The sequence below is a fragment of the Lagenorhynchus albirostris genome, chromosome 15 (assembly GCF_949774975.1).
Source record: "Lagenorhynchus albirostris chromosome 15, mLagAlb1.1, whole genome shotgun sequence".
NCBI classification, from domain to species: Eukaryota; Metazoa; Chordata; class Mammalia; order Artiodactyla; family Delphinidae; genus Lagenorhynchus; species Lagenorhynchus albirostris.
The window spans coordinates 52,197,727-52,216,612 of NC_083109.1; the positions used below are offsets into that span (position 1 = coordinate 52,197,727).

Here is an 18,886-nt window from a genome sequence, read left to right on the forward strand (position 1 = left end):
AAAAAGAAACCTTTGGGACTTCTCTGGCAGTCCAGTGGTTAGGACTCCAGGCTTCCACTGCAGAAGGCACGGGTTCAATCCCTGGTCAGGGAACTAAGATCCCACAAGCTGTACAGTGTAGCCAAAAAAAAAAAAGAAAAGAAAGAAACCCTGTCTCATTAGCAGTCACTCCTCACTCCCCATTCCTGGGGCCCCTTGAGCCCCCTTCCTCCTTTCACTCAGCACAATGTCTTCAGGGTTCCTCCATGTGGTAGCACATGTCAGTACTTTATGCTTTTAGTGGCCGAATAATATTTCAGTCTGTGAACAGACCATGTTTTGTCTATCCATTCATCAGTTGATGGACATTTGGGTTGTTTCCACTGATTGGCTATTATGAATAATGCTGCTATGAACATTCATGTACAAGTTTTTCTGTGAACATATGTTTTCATTTTTCTTGGTTGTATACCTAGGAGTGGAATTGCTGTGTCCTATGGTAACTCTATGTTTAAGAATTTGAGGAACTGCCAGACTGTTTTCCACAGGGTCTGCACCATTTTCCATTCCCACCAGCAGTGTATGAGGGTTCTAATTTCTCCACATCCTTGTCAACACTTGCTATTATCTGTCTTTCTGATTGTAGCCATGCTAGTGGATATGAAGTGGTGTCTCATTGTGATTTTGATTTGCACTTCCCTGTTGGCTAATGATGTTGGCATCTTTCCATGTGTTTACTGGCCATTTGTGTATCTTCTTTGGAGAAACAGCTATTTCAAAACCTCTCCCCTTTTAAAACTGGGGGTTTTGTCTTTTTATTGTTGAGTTGAAGAGTTCTTTATACATTCTGGATTCAAATCCTTATCAGATAAATGACTTGCAAATATTTTCTCCCATTCTGTTGTAATACTTTTGCACAATTGCAATAACTCTCTTTAAAGCACTGTCTGTCACCTGCCAAAATACAAAACTGACTAATACGGTAACAGTCCTGAATTACCAGTGAAACAGACGTGTGAGGCAAAATGTCACTCCTGCCTCTAGAAATTTGTCTGGACCAGATAAGGGCAGAGCCAACTAGGGTAGCCCCAGGAACCTACCTTGGTCTACCTACCTGACCTGACTTAGTCAAGTCTGAGGCAGCTCCATAAACACCAGAGTGGACTTGGTACCAGGCTAAGACCAAGGATGGCTTTGCTCACAGCTCTGTTGTCCCCCAGCCCCCTGACCTGGATGTGTCACTTAAATTCTTCAAGCCTGTCTCCTCCGCTAGAAATGGGAAGACCCACTCTGCTTACCTCACATGATTGGTGAAGTGAACACACGTGTGTGAAAGTATTTTCTGTAAAGTGTTACATAAAAAGAAAATGAATTATGTGTCAAGTAAAACAGCATCTTGAAATCTCCTTCTGTCAGCTTTTCAGATCCAAATACTTGTGCCTGGAATGAGCAGAGAGGCCACAGGCGTTCGAGGGTGGAGAGGTCCTATTTTCCTGGATTTGGCACTTGCTCACACTGGGGTCATGGTAGAGAATGTCCTGGAAGGGGAGAAGAATGTCTCCAAAAGTCTGTTTATGAAAAATTGATGTCCTAGAGGGAGGCACCCCAAAGCAGAGGCACCCGCCCTTTCTTCAATGCCCCTTCATGCTGCTCCTTACTTTTCTTTTTAACATTGACGTTTTAAAAACTTTTTTATCGTGGTGAAATATACATAACATAAAGTTTACTATTCTAACCATTTTTATTGTACGATTCAGTGGCATCACATACATTCACAATATTGTGCAGCCATCACCATGATCCATCTCTAGAACTTTTCCATCTTCCCAAACTTAAACTCTGTCCCCATTAAACACTAACTCCCCGTTCCCCCTCTTCTTGCACCTGGCATCCCCCATTCTACTTTCTGTCTCTGCGAAGTTGCCTACTCCACATACCTCGTATAAGTGGAATCATACAGTATTTGTCATTTTGTGACTGGATTATTTCACTTAGCACAATGTTCCTGAGGTTCATTAGAATTTCTTTTCTTTTTATGGCTTAATAGTACACCGTTGTATGGATAGATCACATTTTATTTATTTATTTATTAAATATCTATCTATCTATCTATTTGTTTATTTATTTTGGCTGTGCCACGTGGCTTGTGGGATCTTAGTTCCCAGACAAGGGATCAAACCTGGGTCTCAGCAGTGAAAGTACTAATTCCTAACCACTAGACTCTCAGGGAATTCCCATGGATAGACTGCATTTTAACCATTTATCTGTCAATGGACACTGGGGTCGTTTCCACCTTCTGGCCATTATGAATAATGTGCTCCTTACTTTTTGCAAATACGTATTTTCAAAAACCCCAATGAAAAATTTGCCAGAAGGCCCTGAGTCTTGTGAGAGTGGCACCGCACATTAGTGTTCCTGGAGCAGCTGCAAGCAGGAATCGGGGCAGAGGTCCAGGGAAGGGCTTGTCCTAGGAGCTGGAGCAGAGGGTTAGGGGCCAGGAGGGAGACAAAGGTGGCAGAGGGAGGCCATCCCAGATGGGAGCAGCTTTAAGGAGGGTGGAACAGCCAAAGATGAAGGTTACAAGTCAGGGCTCACCTGGGTCCCCCTGGGAGATGTGGGGCCATGGATGTGTCCGAGTGTCAGGAGGGGACACGTGCACCGAGGTCTCGGGAGGACAAGAGCAGTGTTTTCAGCAGTGAAAGGGAAGGCCAGAGTCGCAAAATTCTGCAAGTGGCACAGTCTTAGGAAGTGACGCTGCAGAGATAGATGGTTCATGTGGAATGGGGGTGTGCAGGCTAAAGACAGTGTCCAGAGGAAGAGTTTTAAGGCATTTATTTTACCTTTTGGAAAACTTTAATAAAGGAGCGTCGGGACATAGTTCAGCATAGCCAAGTGTTTTAGTCTGTTTGGGCTGCTGTAACAAAATCCCACAGGCGGGGTGGCTTACAAACAATATATATTTATTTCTCACAGTTCTGGAGGCTGGAAGTCTGAGATCAAGGCACCAGCACGGTCAGGTTGAATTCTAGTGAGAGCCCTCTTCTTGGTTCATAGATGGGCTGTCTTTTTGCTGTGTCCTTACATGGTGGAAAAGCTGAGGGAACTCTTTGGGGTCTCTTTTATAAGGGCACTAATCCCATTCGTGAGGGCTCCATCCTCATGACCTACCTCCTAATACCATCACACTGGGGGTTAGGATTTTAACATAGGAATTAGGGGGGTGCACAGACGTTCAGACCATAGCACCTGGTGTGCATGAACTTTGGCTTTGGACAGACCTAGCGTCAGTCCTGGCTCTAGTTCCCCTTTCAAACCTGTTTCTTTAACTTTATAAGGTTTAAATGAGAGGATCCGAGTTATTTGCCTCCATTGTGGTGAATGCCCCAGCACTCTAAGGCAAAGGCTCCATGGGCATAAATACTTTGCCCCTCAAGAGGTCTGGTCCCCGTTCTGGGTGGCTCTCATGGCTCTGGTCCAGCCACCACTGGAAGTGTGGACCAGTGGGCAAGGCTGCCCCTGGCAAAGCTGGCCCACAGCAAAACTGGGAGGTGATCAACTGCCCCACACTTCTCTTTACAAACCTCTTCAAAATCACAGCCTATTGCTGGAGGAAAAAGCAAGATTGTCCACACTGCCTGTTACATAGATCCTCCTACCACACCCTGATAAGCTGTCATCCAGGCTCTTGTTAGAAATTCTTGTAGACAGGGGAACTCGCCACTTCACAAGCTGCAACATTTCATTTGGGAGCATCCTAGTTGTTTTAAGTTCTAGGAAGCTGGAATTCTGGCCATGCAGACTTTTTGCCCCTGGAGCCCTGGTTGTTTCTGTGAATACCTTGGATGGGCCGGTGCAGGGATGAGGGGGATCATGTTATAGCCTCTAGAACGCCCCAAATGAAGGCTTCATAAACACCAATCCATCTGAACTCTTTTGAATGCAGGGAAGAAGCCCACCAGTGAGGTATGTTTTCAGAGCACATCAGGAACCCAGACACCTCCAGAGCGCATGCCCCTGTATGTCCACTTCTGAGGCATATGCTGCACTGACCAGGATGATTTCCTGGAAAACATGTTCTGTTCTGGAAGAGGATGGTTAAGAGTCCTCTCTGGTCAAGGATTTTGAGAATCGGAGGTCAAGGATCACACCAGAAGTCAGATACATGCCCTCAGGAGGGAGAAACTGGAGCTAAGGAGAAAGTTCTGATGGAGAAGTTTGCTTCTAAAGAGTAAGGGGTGGGCGGAGGAGCTGAGCGGGAAGCATGCCTCCCCACCAGAGACATGCATCGGCTCCTCTTTTCATCTGGATTTCCTGCTCAGTCCATAGCTTTTCCCCAAACCCCAGTGAAAACTCTCCCACGCTCAGTTATTAGAAACTATGAGACACTCTTTTCCCTTTGCAGCAGGTGGGTTCTATGGAAGGAAATCGTGCCTAAACCAGGACACATATCTTTTCAGTATTTTTAAATATCTTTTTGGGAACTGCATTCCTATATTAACATGCAGTTTATTTGATTTTTATTTTGGTTGCACACTATTGAGAAACTTCTAACGCACACAGATAAGGTTGAAAAATGCTAATGGATCTAACAGTTCATCTTACAAGATATCTTTGCATGGAAAAGGCAAAAGCAGCTTTACTATCAGGTCTGCCCCAAAATAAGTCATGCTGGTAGCATAAATTATTTCATGTCTCTGATGCATTATTTTGTATATTACATTTAAATATTTTATTGCAGTTTGAAAATACATTTCAACTTTTTTTTAGGTAATTTTTTTTTTTTTTTTTTTTGCGGTACGTGGGCCTCTCACTGTTGTGGCCTCTCCCGCTGCAGAGCACAGGCTCCGGATGCGCAGGCCCAGCGGCCATGGCTCATGGGCCCAGTCGCTCTGCGGCATGTGGGATCCTCCCGGTCTGGGGCACAAACCCGCGTCCTCTGCATCGGCAGGCGGACTCCCAACCACTGCACCACCAGGGAAGCCCGCCAAAGGTAATTTTTTAAATTGAGATATAATTCATATACCATAAAATTCATCCTTTTAAAGTACAAAGTTCAGTTTTTTTTATTATAGTCACAAAGTTGTACAACCAGACCCATGTCTTTTTGAGAGAGACAGAAGTTACTTCTTCACAAGGAGTTAGCTGATCACACATGTGCCGCTGCACTTGAACCTGACCAGGAGACAGCCTGAGATGGTGGGAAAAGACCTGGGATGGGCAAAAGGCACTGAAGAGCCAGGTTCCATTTTCAGTGCTGCAGGCAGCCAATTACTGAGCTCTAAGATGCCTGCACCTCAGTTTCCTTATCAGTAAAATGAGGTTTTAGACAAAATGCTCTCTAGTTTTCTTTTCAATTCTACTCCGAGCTGCCCATGAAACCTTGAAAGTTTGGGTCTTTTCTTTGGCCAAAATAAAGGTGACCCTCAGCTCAATGGTGTGGACTCTTGTTGGAGGCCTTGGAAACAGGATCCCTGGGGGAAGAGGAAGCAGGGGTGTAACATATGCTCAGGGTATCCCCCTGTCTACTCTTTCCCAAGGAGAGGAGCTTATCACCCATCCTGTGTTCACTCTCTGAGTCTCCTCTGGCCCTTCTCACCCAGCATCCTGGTTCCTGGGCTCTCTCTGCAAATCCCCCATCAGATTGCTGTCTCTTGTCACCCTCTGGGTGTGACACTGAACCCAGTGTGGATCCCTCAGACAGGATGGGCCGGAGAGCTCCAGTTCCAGCAGCTCCAGGATCTGCTCCTTGGTGGGCATCTCTTGCTTTAACCACTGATGGCACACTCTCCAGAGATGGCTAAGAGCCTCTCTGGCGCAGCCACCCTTCCTGGCAGAGGGGCCTAATGCACTGACAGCAGTGTTTCAGGACCAGGATGGTGGGCTTGCAGGTTCGATTCCCGCCTCCAGGTGGTATCTTTTATCAGGGGGCTCTCTAGTTCTGGAGGATGGGGAGTTCCAGGGCACCCAAGTTTGCAAGCATCTTATGGCTCAGGGGATAGCTTCATACCAGCTGGGACTGAACTGAATCTGGGAATGTCACACCCTGTCTCTCTGTGGGGTGTGGTTGGGCATCTGGGTTCTCCAATTTCTGTTTTTCCCTGGAAACAGACAGTACCAGGTGAGTAGGAAAAGCTTACTATGTGTGGGGTCAGCTGACACATTACCTGAGGCCCTTGTTATGTTCTCTGTTAGGACCCTGTGCCCTTTCCACAAGCCTCCAACCAATGAAGTCCAGTCGGTGTTTAGCTCTCAGCTCTTTCTGGCCAGGTGCGACCCCTCTCACAGCATAACATACCTCTTCTCGATCACACGGAACACAGCTGCACTGTCACCCTCACTTGTGATGAACACGTCTCCCTAGAAAGTTTAGGAAAACTGTAAACTCGTGAGAGGCAAGCAATCTCTCCACAAAGCTACCAACCATCAAGTCACCCAAACTGGAAACTTCCAAGTCATCTTTGACTCCCTGCTTTCTCACCCCACCAAAGAGTCACCTTTTCCTCCTCAATCTGTCTTGAAGCCCCGCCATCTTCCTCATTCCCGTGACCCCTAGTGAGGGCCCTCATCTCTCACTCGCTTTATTGCAACAGCCTCCTGAGTGTCTGTTGTCTCCAAGCTTGTCCCAGTCTGCAGCGTCTGGCTATGGTCACCCCCACAACGTCAAAACCCTGTCCCTGCCTTGCTGTCAACCCGGGGCAGTGCTGTTGAGTAAGGGTGGAGACAGAGAGAAGTCAGCTTTGAGAGATATTTTTGAGGTAGAATCCACAGGACTTGATGATTGAAAGTTTGAGGAGTAGAGGAGGGAGTGTGTGTTAGTAGCATGAGCAATTGTGTGGATGTGGCGCCACATACTGGCGGCAGACAGATGAAGGACTAAAGGCATGGGACTTCCCTGGTGGCGCAGTGGTTAAGGATCTGCCTGCCAATGCAGGGGACGTGGGTTTGAGTCCTGGTCCGGGAAGATCCCACATGCCGCAGAGCAACTAAGCCTGTGAGCCACAACTACTGAGCCTGTGCTCTAGAGCCTGCGAGCCACAACTACTGAGCCCGCATGCCACAACTAATGAAGTACGCGTGCCTAGAGCCCGTGCTCTAGAGCCTGCGAGCCACAACTACTGAGCCCGCATGCCACAACTAATGAAGTACGCGTGCCTAGAGCCCGTGCTCCACTACAAAAGAAACCACCACAATGAGAAGCCCGCGCACTGCAACAAAAAGTAGCCCCTACTGGGGCTTCCCTGGTGGCGCAGTGGTTGAGAGTCCGCCTGCTGATGCAGGGGACACGGGTTCGTGCCCCGGTCCGGGAGGATCCCACATGCCGCGGAGTGGCTGGGCCCGTGAGCCGTGGCCGTGAGTCTGCGCGTCCAGATCCTGTGCGCCGCAACGGGAGAGGCCACAACAGTGAGAGGCCCGCGTACAGCAAAAAAAAAAAGGTAGCCCCTACTCACTTCAACTAGAGAAAGCCCACGCACAGCAAGACCCAACACAGCCAAAAATAAATATTTTTTTTTTTAAAAAAAGGACTAAAGGCATGAGTTCGGTTTGGGCATGTGTTTGTTTTTTGTTTGTTTGCTTGTTTGTTTGAATTTTTTTGGAGTATAGTTGATTTACAACATTTTGTTAGTTTCAGGTTACAGCGAAGTGATTCAGTTATACATATACATTTTTCATTCTTTTTTAGATTATTTTCTCATATAGGTTATCACAGAATACTGAATAGAGTTCCCTGTGCTATACACACAGGTCCTTGTCGGTTATCTATCTTATATGTAGGAGTGTGTGTATGTTAATCCCAAGCTCCTGATTTATCCCTACCCTCTCCCCACGTTTCCCCTTTGGTAACCGTTTGTTTTTGATACCTGTGAATCTGTTTCTGTTTTGTAAATAAGTTCAAGTGTATCATTTTTTAAAATTAGAGTCCACATATGAGTGATATCATGTATTTGTCTTTCTCTGTCTTACTTCACTTAATATGATAATCTCTAGATCCATCCGTGTTGCTGCAAATGGCATTATTTCGTTCTTTTTTATGGCTGAGTAATATTCCATTGGGCATGTGTTTTCATGCCTCAGAGACACCAAAGGAAGATCTCTTGGGGCTTCCCTGGTGGTGCAGTGGTTGAGAGTCCGCCTGCCGATGCAGGGAACACGGGTTCGTGCCCCGGTCCGGGAAGATCCCACATGCCGCGGAACAGCTGGGCCCGTGAGCCATGGCCGCTGAGCCTGTGCGTCCACAGCCTGTGCTCCGCAACGGGAGAGACCACAACAGTGAGAGGCCCGCGTACCGCAAAAAAAAAAAAGATCTCTCTTTTGCACTTGAATACAGGCATCTAGAGTGCAGGAGAGAAGAAAAATTGGGGCTAGACATAAAGTGAGGTGCTTGTAGTCATGGAAGTGGCTAAGCTCGCTTGGGAGTTGGGGCGGGAAAGGGGGAGTGGGGAGTATGGATTCAGGTGATCCCAAGATACACTCTGACCAAAAGCATGTTAGAATTTGGCTGTGGGGTACACAGAAATCAGGTGAGGAGACTGGCGCTGGTTCCAGAGAGAAGTGTCGACGTTTAAAACAACACACAACTTAAAAGTTGTCAGTCAAGTTTATTCATTGTCTTACTGAGGACTACAGCTAGGGAGACAGCCTCTCAGATAGCTCTGAGAAACTGTTCTAAAGAAATTCCACCAAAAATTTCTAAAGAAATATATGTGATTTTGACGAAGAGGTATGCAGCACGCCCCTAGGTAGAAGGTTACTGCTATTCACAAGGAACAGATATCTCAGTAATGCTTTTAGTGCTTTTCCAAGTATGGGACGATCCAAGAATCTGGGTTCATAAAATTTTCTCCTTAAAATATCTCACTCTCTGAAGGCCTGCTCTGCCAGTTTTCCCAGAGCACAGAGTGCCTCATTCCTGACCTTCGCCCTGAATTCCTTTCGGGTTGTGTTGAAGGTCAGTGACTGCAATGGCTAACGACTCAAGCCTTGCAGAACTGGACAGGCAGCGACACTCTTTAGTTGGTAGAAGACACTCTACCCAGGACAAGTGAGAAGCTCAAAGCGTCTCTTTCAAGTTAAGAGACAAACAGGGCGAGCCCATAGCTTCGCGTTGCCAAAGTAGGGTTAGGGCCCAGGAGGTAGCGCCGGGCTCCTTTTCCCGTCACCAGTGCGAGATTCGGGATGGCCCACCCGCGTAACCTTCCCGCTGGTGCGGAGGGAGAGACCAGAGGAGCCCTCCGCAGACGCTCTCACCCGCTCCGCTCGGGTTCTGCAGAGGCCACCTCTCGTTGGGTGGCGGAGGTGGGCTGGGAGCCTGGCCGAGCAACACGGCCGCTACAGGAACGCGCAGCTCTGCTGCCGGAATAGGGCGATGGAAGTAAGCGTAGGACTTTCGATTCCCAGCCTTGTGAGCCGCTCTAGCGCGTCTCGTCTCGTTGGTGTTTCCGCCGGCCTGCGCTGCCGGTGGCCGAGCGCCGCAAGGTCTCCCAGGCCTCGCAAAGCCTTCTGGGAGCCTTACTCCACGAGTCCTCAGCTTCAAACCCCGCTCCAGACGGCGGCCCACGCAGGGCTTTGGTGGCCTGCGTGGCCGGAGGTATAGCCGTCGTGGAGCAAAGATTGGAAGGGAAGATGACGTCTAACGCCGTCTCCCGGGAGCTGTGCTGGAGTTTTCTTCTGACTTCCGGCGAGCAAAAGATTTTACCTCCATTGTTAAACGGCTGAAGTCACTCATTAACCCCTTCCAAGCCACAATCCTGCCACACAATGTCACAACTCATTGGTATCTCAAACTACTAAAGTGTAAAAAAAAAAATTTAAAGTTCACTTCATTGTCATCATCATAAAAAAGCATTTATTAGATGCCAAATTGCACATTAGACAGTAATCACTGCCCAGTGAGAGCTTGAACTCTAGAGCTAAGACTGATGAGAATACACCAAAAACTGTAAAATCCAAACATTAAACAAACAGCACAAGTGCCTCCAACAAACATATTACTTCTAAGGTATCCAAAGGAACTAGACATTGCAGCATATTCTCAGGTTTATATAACTGTATATTTATATCATATCCCCACACTCCCTAGATCGTTAATACAAAGAAGGCTGTCAAAAAATAAGACAAAACACCTGTAGTCAGACAGGCCGTGAAAAGATGGATAATGGTCATCCTGATATCAGATCAATAGCTCTATCTACAAAACTAAAACAGATGAATATAAACACTTCTAATGAAGATTATTTAGTTACTTTTTAAACAGATGTCCAAGCAAAAACACTTTCCAACGGAAATCCTATAGGCTTAACAAGTTTAATGAACTTTCAAATAGACTCTTTATTCAGATAAACTATAACCTGCTTAGTACACATATGCAGTAAATTGGCAGATTACTTTGAGCAAAATCTGCAGTATCAGATTGTATGACATGCTGCAGTCATCAGAACAATGCCACTTAATTATATGGAATCACAGGAGTCAAAGACTCAGAACAGCATTTGCTGTGAAATGTCACTTGTTTTTAGTTTTAACTCCCTGAATTACTGGGTTTTAGTCATTTTCTATGTTAAATGCAGAGATGTGAATAGACTATTACCTACTGCAACAACGCTGGAAACAAAACTATTTTGAGTTCAACTCCTTCAAGAATAACAATTAAATTCCACAGTTTCTTTAATTACAAAATGTAAACTGTTAACATCTGCATGCTATTGGAATAATGCTGTTTCATCAATGATGTATGTTAGAGAACCTGATAGTCCAGCAATCACATTAAGGACTTTAATACACATTTTCATCACTGCATCAACAACAAAACCAAAGAACTTTGTTCAACAATTGAATTCTTCAGTACAAAGTTTTCACTCTGCCTGTGTCAACATCCATGCTGCAAAATGTTGTGAACCAACTGTTCCTAGCAATAACCTCCTGCATTTAGTTTTTCATCCCTATATTAACTTTCATCCAAGTATTCATTGAAAGTAACATGGTAGGCTAATGATGTCTCTAAATTAATGACCATCTGTGGAATCTGTCAGTTAACACTGTAAATAGAAGGTGAAAAATCCATCTGCATAAAACCAGCATGGGTCTCACTGATGAATACTGACCGCTTCCTTCAACTCCTTGGGCTCAGAGCAGCTCGAATTACATCCAGCAAATGGATTTAGGTGCAAGTGCACAATAAAGCAACAACTGAAAAGATGCCTCTTTCACAGTAGCTGACACTCAGGGATTTTTTTTTCCTCCGCATAACAATCATTAACAATATTACACCAAAAAGGCATTTTAATTATACTCATGTATATATTAATGTCTTTGTAAAAGATATTTTTCTAATCTCTTATGGAGGTTTGGCATAATCTTCCAAAATCTAGAAAATAAAAATGTAAAAACTGAAGTTAATTGTGAAGAAAACCTCATCTGGAAAGGTAACTTCCCATGCTGAGTGCAGAACGTCATTTATGGTATGAATTTTCACCTTCCCCTGTACTTTCTTAGGAACAAAGGAAAGGATGACAGCTTCCATGTTTCAGGTCAGCGCCACTCTGTCCACATGCCTTCTAAAATAGTCTTCTCTACTTCTTTCTGCAGCAACTCTGCTACTAGGGACCTCTTTCCCAATTTCATCCCCGACCCTGCAACTCTTCAGTTAACTGAAATATGGGAACCCCTACTATGTGCCAATGGTACACTGTGCCAGCTGCTCCCACGGAAGGCAGAAGCAGGAAAGCAGGGAGGCAGTACTTTATGATATTTAGCAAAGGTCTTTATATCCCAGAGCTGGCTGATAAGAAACCTAACTGGAGACCATCTTTCTACACAATTCTAAACACCTCAGACAGAGAGACTTGCTGAAGAACCTATAGGAGACCTCGCTTTTTTATTTGAGACCCCAAAGGCCCGGCAGACTGGTGTCCTGTATCCTAAGAGTGGAGACATCGGAAACAATGAGCCAAGTGTGACCTTGACATACAGAGCACAGGGTCTCAACTGTGGATCTGCAAACAAGAAGCAAAAGAAGAAGGAGGAAAAGGGGGAAAGGAGTGGGTGAGCTGGGTTAGGGCTATTGGTTTCCCTTTTCCTCACCAACAGAATCTTCCTGCCTCTAATCACTGTTAAGAACTTACAGCAGTAGCCAGCACCTTTTTGTACATTCAGTTCTCAATCTGCTGTTCAGTAGAAAGACCCTACCTTCCAGGTACTACTTTCCTCCAATTAGTCCTAAAGAGGTCTATTATTACTCCTGAGGTTTCCCAGTGATAATCCCATTTTAGTAAATGCCATACTTTTATACCATTTATATAGAATAAGACCATTCTCACATCCCAATCAAAAACCCCTTTAAATGCTGCTTTGCTGATAGGTATACAATTTTGCTTTAAAGAGAAATTCCACATGAATGTAACATTTACAAGATCCCCTGGTTCTTTAACATTAATAACCATTCCATTTAACAATATTTTGCTCCAGTATTTACATGTAACAGCAGTATCTAAAGACCTATATATTTTCAAGTATTTTGATTAAGTTCTAACAATTTTCTATATGTATCTTTCTTTGGATATGAGGAAGAAAAACTTTTTTCTTAAACCAAACTCAACTAAAACCTAAACTAAACTAAAACTATACTCTGTAGAGTTTGCAATCTGATTATAGGGATGGAGTTTGAACCTCAAGTCCTGAACAGTCTTTCAGTTGCTTTGTAACCATATACGTAAGTCAGGCTTGGGATGAAGCACTAAGGGAGTGAAGCACGTGCACAGGGTAGGCTCCATGATAACCATCCTCACCCACCGATCGCAGTCCCCCAGCTGCCTGCAGTTTTAACATGTGGTGCAAATGCCAACATATAACGCAGTGTCGCTGAACACATGGCTTCTGACAGCAAAGACCAGAGGTTAAATGCTGGCTTCAGCATGTTGCTACTTTTGTGTCTTGGGCAATGTACTGATTGTACCCTCCATGGGCTCTACTTACTCATCTACGAAACGACGATAGTCCTTTTCTGTCAGATTTATTCTGAAGATTAAATTAAATAATATACCTGAAGTATTGAGCATGCACACTAAACAAGGGTTACTGTTATTCATAGCAAGGCAGGTAATGTGCTTTGGTAGAGACTTGGAGGTAAATCCTCTTAGAGAGAAGCAAGTACCTTTCCATTGCTCAAGTCCAGGCACCAGAAAGGGCTGTAGTCAGATTGCTAAAATTCCTTCCAAACACTTGAATCACAAAGGCCAGTGGCATCAGATCTGAGAATGGATACTAACTTCACGGATACTAACAGCCACCTCGACACTAACTAGTCCAACCCATTTGGGAACACTTCACATGGAAGGAAAAAAGCTTCCAAACCCCTCCAGAAATTCATATGTAAAACAATAATCTCATACAAACGTTACATTCTGATTGTTACAGCAAAAAAAAAAAAAAAAGTATAAAATATATATAAAGGTACTTACTTTCCTAGATCCTAGATCTGCAGAACTAGCAAATAAATAAATTTGCCTTCTAAAACTTACTTAAAAATCATGTAAACAAAATTAAAAGAACTCTAGCAATAACCTTCATTTTAGTGAAAACTGAATTTTTTTTTTATAAGTTCTGTATCTTTCTCCGGCTCATACAAATGGAATCTGGATAGTAACTGAGCTACTGAGTTAGAATTCTGGCTTTGTTCAGTAGCTGTGACACTGACTATACTTCCTCGATTATAAAACAGAAATCATGGTGCCTAAATCAAGGTTGTGGTGAAAATTAAATGATATATTACATGGAATGTGTGTAAAATGCTTAGCACAGTACCTGGCACATAGTAATTGTGCCCCAGTTTTCAGTATAAATACTGAGAAGCACAAGCATTAATGAAAACTTGCTATATTTACGTGGTGTTTTGCACATGGATTTGCTGATGGACAATGAGATGTGTTTTCAACCTGAAACTTTTCCCACACATGGTACATTTAAAAGGTTCTCCTGTGGTTCTTCTGGTGGCATGCAAGCTCTGAGTCCAAAATAAAACATTCTGCACAGGGTTTGCATTTATGGGGCTTTTCCCCTCTGTGAATGCTTTGATGGGAGATAAGCTCAGAGATACGAAGAAAGGTCAGTGAACACTCAGGACGCTTTAAGGGTTCGAATTTTGAGAATGAAAGCAAATTTTCCCCGCAGTCGCTGCAGTGTTCAGGGTTGTCCTCGTGGCCCCACTCGGGGAGGGCCAAGTGCGAGGGCTGCCCAAAGCATTTCCTGCTCAGACTGCATGGGTGCCGGCTGGCTGACCCGTGCCTTTTCTCAGGCAAAGCCAGATTTGTTTTCTCACCAAAATATTTACCACAGGCTTTTTTGGCAGTGTGGGTTTTCTGATGCTGTGCCAATCCTGGGAGCCACATGAAACCTCTTCCACATATGCCACAGGTGTAGGGTTTCTCCTTTACATGGATATTCATGTGCCGAGACAGATGTGAGTGCTGGCGGAAGCTGCCGCCGCACTCGGCACACTTAAACGGTTTCTCGCCGGTATGGATTCGCTGGTGTGTTCTCAAGTTGGCTCTGTGATTGAAAATCTTCTCCCAGTCACCACATTTATACTTTTTCTCTCCTGAATGCGTTTTCTGATGCGAAACAGGGTATGAGCTATCACTGAAGCTTTGGTCACATTCAGGACACTTGTATGAATTTTTGGCTTCTTCCCCAGGAAATTCAAGAATTTCAGAAAGTGCTCTGGTTCCTAAACACTGAGATAGTTCTATCAAAGGGGTGTGGTTTTCAATGGTAACTAAAAGGCTTATGAAACTTTTCTTGCAAGCAGGAGTTCTACCTGACATTTTCCTTTCAAGGTTTCCAACTCCATGCTCAGAGGATTTTTCTGGGTAATAGACAAGGGGCACAGCAATGGAGTATTTTTCTAGGGCAAACTCTTCAAGTCCCATAGATTCTAGCCTTAGCTTCTGATTAATCTCAATCTTGCCTTCTCCTCCTGTTGATAAAAACAAAACAAGGCAAAACATAAACACCCTCAAGTAGTACTGGGGAAAACAAACTAGTTACACAGAGGACCAGGAAGCTGTAGGATGGCTGACAAAACTCAGGCCTGCCCAAAAGCATTAGTTTTTAATATTTTCCCAAATATTCTTTTTTTTTTTTTTTTGGCAGTACGCGGGCCTCCCACTGTTGTGGCCTCTCCCGTTGCGGAGCACAGGCTCTGGATGCGCAGGCTCAGCGGCCACGGCTCACGGGCCCAGCCGCTCCGCAACATGTGGGATCTTCCCGAACCGGGGCACGAACCCATATCCCCTGCATCGGCAGGCGGACTCTCAACCACTGCGCCACCAGGGAAGCCCCCAAATAGTCTTAATTTATAAAGCCAATATATTAATCCAAAAGGGATCTTTCCTTCCAAAGCAACAGCCCTATGACTGTCCCAGCTCACTGCCTGGAAAGGGTTTCTGGGCTGCAGGGCAGTGTGTGGAAATCCAGTCTTCAGTGGTTTTGCTGATTCGAGGAGACCGAGTTCAGGAATGCCAAGGCTGCTAGAATTTGACAGCAAAATACCAGAGAAGAGGCAGATGCCCAGGCAGAGATCTCTGGGCGTCTAGATGGGGTCCCCTTAAGACTCTGGCTGCATATTAATCTGTAAATACATCTAAGGAAACTACCCCAGGTCAGGGAAAGAACCACCAGAAAGGAATAGAAAGAGCAATCTCCAGAATTCACATAATAGTTCATGCTCCCACCAGCCAAAATGGAAAGACTCCCTACCACACAGAGCATCAGGCAGTATGCTTAGAAAGACACTGCCTTAGCAGCAGGCCACATCAGCCCTAGATTAAAGACTGCTCTGAACACACCCTAACAAAGCAAAAAGCAAGCCTTGAAAGGATAATATTGATCCCAAGTAACTTACTGATAAATTAGCACCTTACCCCAAAGTCCAAAAATTGTTTTGAAAATACAGCAACAGCCAGCATACAACAACATAAAACTCACAATGTCCAACATCCAATCAAAAATTACAAGGCATGTAAAGAAGCAGAAAAATATGACCCATAACTAGGAGCAAAATCAATCAACAAAAGCAGACCCAGAAATGACACAGATGATAAAACTAGTAGAAAGAATGTTTAAAGAGCTATTATAAATATGCTTCACATGTTCAAGAAGGTAGAGGAAAACAACACGATGAAGACATAAGTAGATAATATAAAATGTGAGTTCTGGGAAAGTTCAAACAGTCAACCCTAGTCAAGGATTTATCCTTGACTAGGATAAAATGACTAATGTTTCTACATTATAGTTCCTCTTAGATGGGAAACGCGTACCATCCACTTAAGATTAAAGCGATTTCCAAATTTAAAAAATTTTTAATTTTTTAAAAAATAAATTTATTTATTTTTGGCTGCGTTGGGTCTTTGCTGCTGCGCACGGGCTTTCTCTAGTTGCAAGAGCGGGGGCTGCTTTTCATTGTGGTGCGGGCTTCTCATTTTTGTGGCTTCTCTTCGTTGCGGGGCACGGGCTCTAGGCATGCGGGCTTCAGTAGTTGTGGCTCGTGGGCTCTAGAGCACAAGCTCAGTAGTTGTGGCACACAGGCTTAGTTGCTCCGTGGCATGCGGGATATTCCCAGACCAGGGCTCAAACCCATGTCCCCTGCTTTGGCGGGTGGATTCTTAACCACTGCATCACCAGGGAAATCCCTAAATTTTTTTTGCCCTGCTGCATGGCTTGCATGGGATCTTAGTTCCCTGTCCGGGGCTCCTGGCAGTGAAAGCACTGAGCCCTAACCACTGGACCGTCAGAGACTTGCCAATTTTTGCCTTTTAAGAATCAACTCACCCTTTGAAAATTGCACTCTCATGCAAGTTCTTGTCATGTCCACATAAATCACTCAGGGATAGGTCCCACTCCCCCATACCAACATGCGGATGAGATATGCAATCCTAATCCTAGAAATGACCAAAGTTCAAAAATGCAGGGAAAACAACTATTGTTACCCATCAATGCCATATCCTCCAAACACTCCTGTGGCGTGTCTCTGCTGCGGGACCTCTGGGCAGGGTGCTGACTCACACACTCCTCTTGAGAAAAATATACAGCCAGGTCCTCAAACAGCACTGGCCCCTGAAACAACACGAGAGCCCATCTCAGGACAAGAAGCTGGAAAGCTACCCCCTTACTCAGTCTGGGAAGGCTGAGAAGAGCTAGAAACATCAGAGGCAAGGGAGAAAAGGGCTTGGTGGAAAAGGTCCCTGAGTGCTGGCGAGGGGGTATGAATGGGTTCTGAGGGCTGGAGGTGGGGATTAGGAAGGAGAGAGTAAAAATGCACCACTGGAGATAGTGGTATAAGGACCAAAACGGTAAACTGGGAGAAGTTCTAGAAGAGCCTATTAGAAGAGAAAAGATGAGGGAACAACTCTCAGGGAACCATTAAGGAAACCATTACGTAGGAATGCTCTAAGGGAAAGGAGAAGACTGAGCAGCCCGGGAAGAATCATGACAGGACAGGAGGTCCAGTGTTCTCCCAACATCCTTCCCTTTGCTGGTCCCTCTCCTTCTTCTTGGTCACACTCATGGCTAAGCTCACTGCAGCATCATATTCAGGCCTATTCCTCCTTCCCTAAGTTTACCAAACGTATAAATCAATAGAGCTCTGGTGTGATTAAGAATCACCTGGGGTTTCTGTTTGTTTCTGTTTATTCAACAGGTGTGGAATGAAGCTTAGAATTCTTTAAGTTTGAGCAGCATTCCAGAAAGACACTTTGAGGTACCCTGTAATAGCCTTCTCCAATGGGCCCTGCTCCCAGTTGGTGGTTCTAAAAGGAAGGCTCTCATAAGCCATTTTTCCTATATGCCTGGTAGAAACAAAGACAGCTTGGTGAAAGGGCTCTCTGGGGATCAGGACCCCTCGCATCACGGGCATGCCTCACCCTCCTCCAAAAGAGGCCAGGCAGAGGCCAGAAAGGAGCGACCGGAACTTGGACCGAGAGAAGGGACCCGGTCTCACCTGGGCCCCGGATGTAGAGAGTGTGGATGCCATGTTGAGGAGTGGTAGTGTTTTCAAGTCGCCACAGGGACTTCGGAACAGATCTTGGAAGGGAGAAAATAGTACTTGGAGGGGCCAATTCGGCTGCCAAGCTCCTCCACGCACCCCCTCGCATCCCCACACCCTTTAAGACCTGAGCCTATGACTCCTCTCCCCGGCCCAGCCTCGTAAAGGCCGACTCCCGGGCCGGCCGGGCCCCACTTATGGCTCCGAGACTAAAGATCTCAGGAAGCCTCCCGCTAACCAGGCTACAGCAACAGAAAGCGACGCCCAGCCGAGACTCGAGACCGAGAGACGCCGCCACCGTTAAGCTCCCACGCTCCCATGCTCCCCTACGCTGGACCTGCCGGGAAAGCCGCCGGATGCAGCCGGCCCCCATGTTTTTACGCAGCTCTGCCTCTGATTGGCTAGCGTGACCTAGGAGGGGGCAGGCCCTTTTAAGTGTTGACCAATCGGGCGCCTTAACGGAGAACCTCCCTCCCCCGGCTCACCCGGCATTCTGGGAGATGTAGTTTTCCCTCAGTTTTTCCAAGCATTTCCGGTTCCGCTGTCTGGGTCTGCCCAGTGAGCTTCGTGCCCACAGACCTGGTGAAGTGGAGCGTTAGGGAGACCACGGAGGGGCGTAATGTTTCAGGGAAGAAGGAAAGCAAGTAGACGGAGAGAATCCGGAACCTGAAGAGTATCGGTACTGAAATGTGGGTTCGGCCAGCAGTACCCTGTGGGTCCGAAACTTTGGTCCGGCCGAGGTGAGATGCCTGAGTGGCTAGGAATGCGGGTCCTAGTCTTAGCCTGAGTAGTCCGCTGTGTCTTAGGCGGACTGCGGGGCCATGGAATGTAAAGGGGTGTCTTCTGGGTGGACAAAGTTCAGGTCGGCGCAGG

General features: G+C 45.7%; 2 protein-coding genes and 1 long non-coding RNA gene across 3 annotated transcripts in view; 1 reads left to right on the forward strand and 2 right to left on the reverse strand.

Moving 5' to 3' along the window:
* Window positions 1–5,078: 5,078 nt before the first annotated feature.
* Window positions 5,079–12,708, reverse strand: LOC132505978 (uncharacterized). The gene is made up of 3 exons (XR_009535664.1): window positions 9,163–12,708; window positions 6,144–6,336; window positions 5,079–5,450 (listed from the first exon to the last, which is right to left on the reverse strand). It is a non-coding gene; the product is annotated as an uncharacterized LOC132505978 (long non-coding RNA).
* Window positions 12,709–13,190: 482 nt separating this feature from the next.
* On the reverse strand, window positions 13,191–18,361 carry ZNF597 (zinc finger protein 597). The gene is given in 5 exon segments (XM_060124327.1): window positions 13,191–13,949; window positions 13,951–14,947; window positions 16,959–17,085; window positions 17,969–18,051; window positions 18,351–18,361. Coding segments are annotated over 4 exon segments (1,254 nt in total). The 5' UTR covers window positions 18,002–18,051; window positions 18,351–18,361; the 3' UTR covers window positions 13,191–13,852.
* Window positions 18,362–18,570: 209 nt separating this feature from the next.
* Window positions 18,571–18,886, forward strand: part of NAA60 (N-alpha-acetyltransferase 60, NatF catalytic subunit) — a 40,605-nt gene continuing 40,289 nt past the window's right edge. Inside the window, exon 1 of the mRNA XM_060124434.1 lies at window positions 18,571–18,753. The gene's annotated coding sequence lies outside the window, so the exon portion shown is untranslated. The remainder of the gene's footprint in view (window positions 18,754–18,886) is intronic.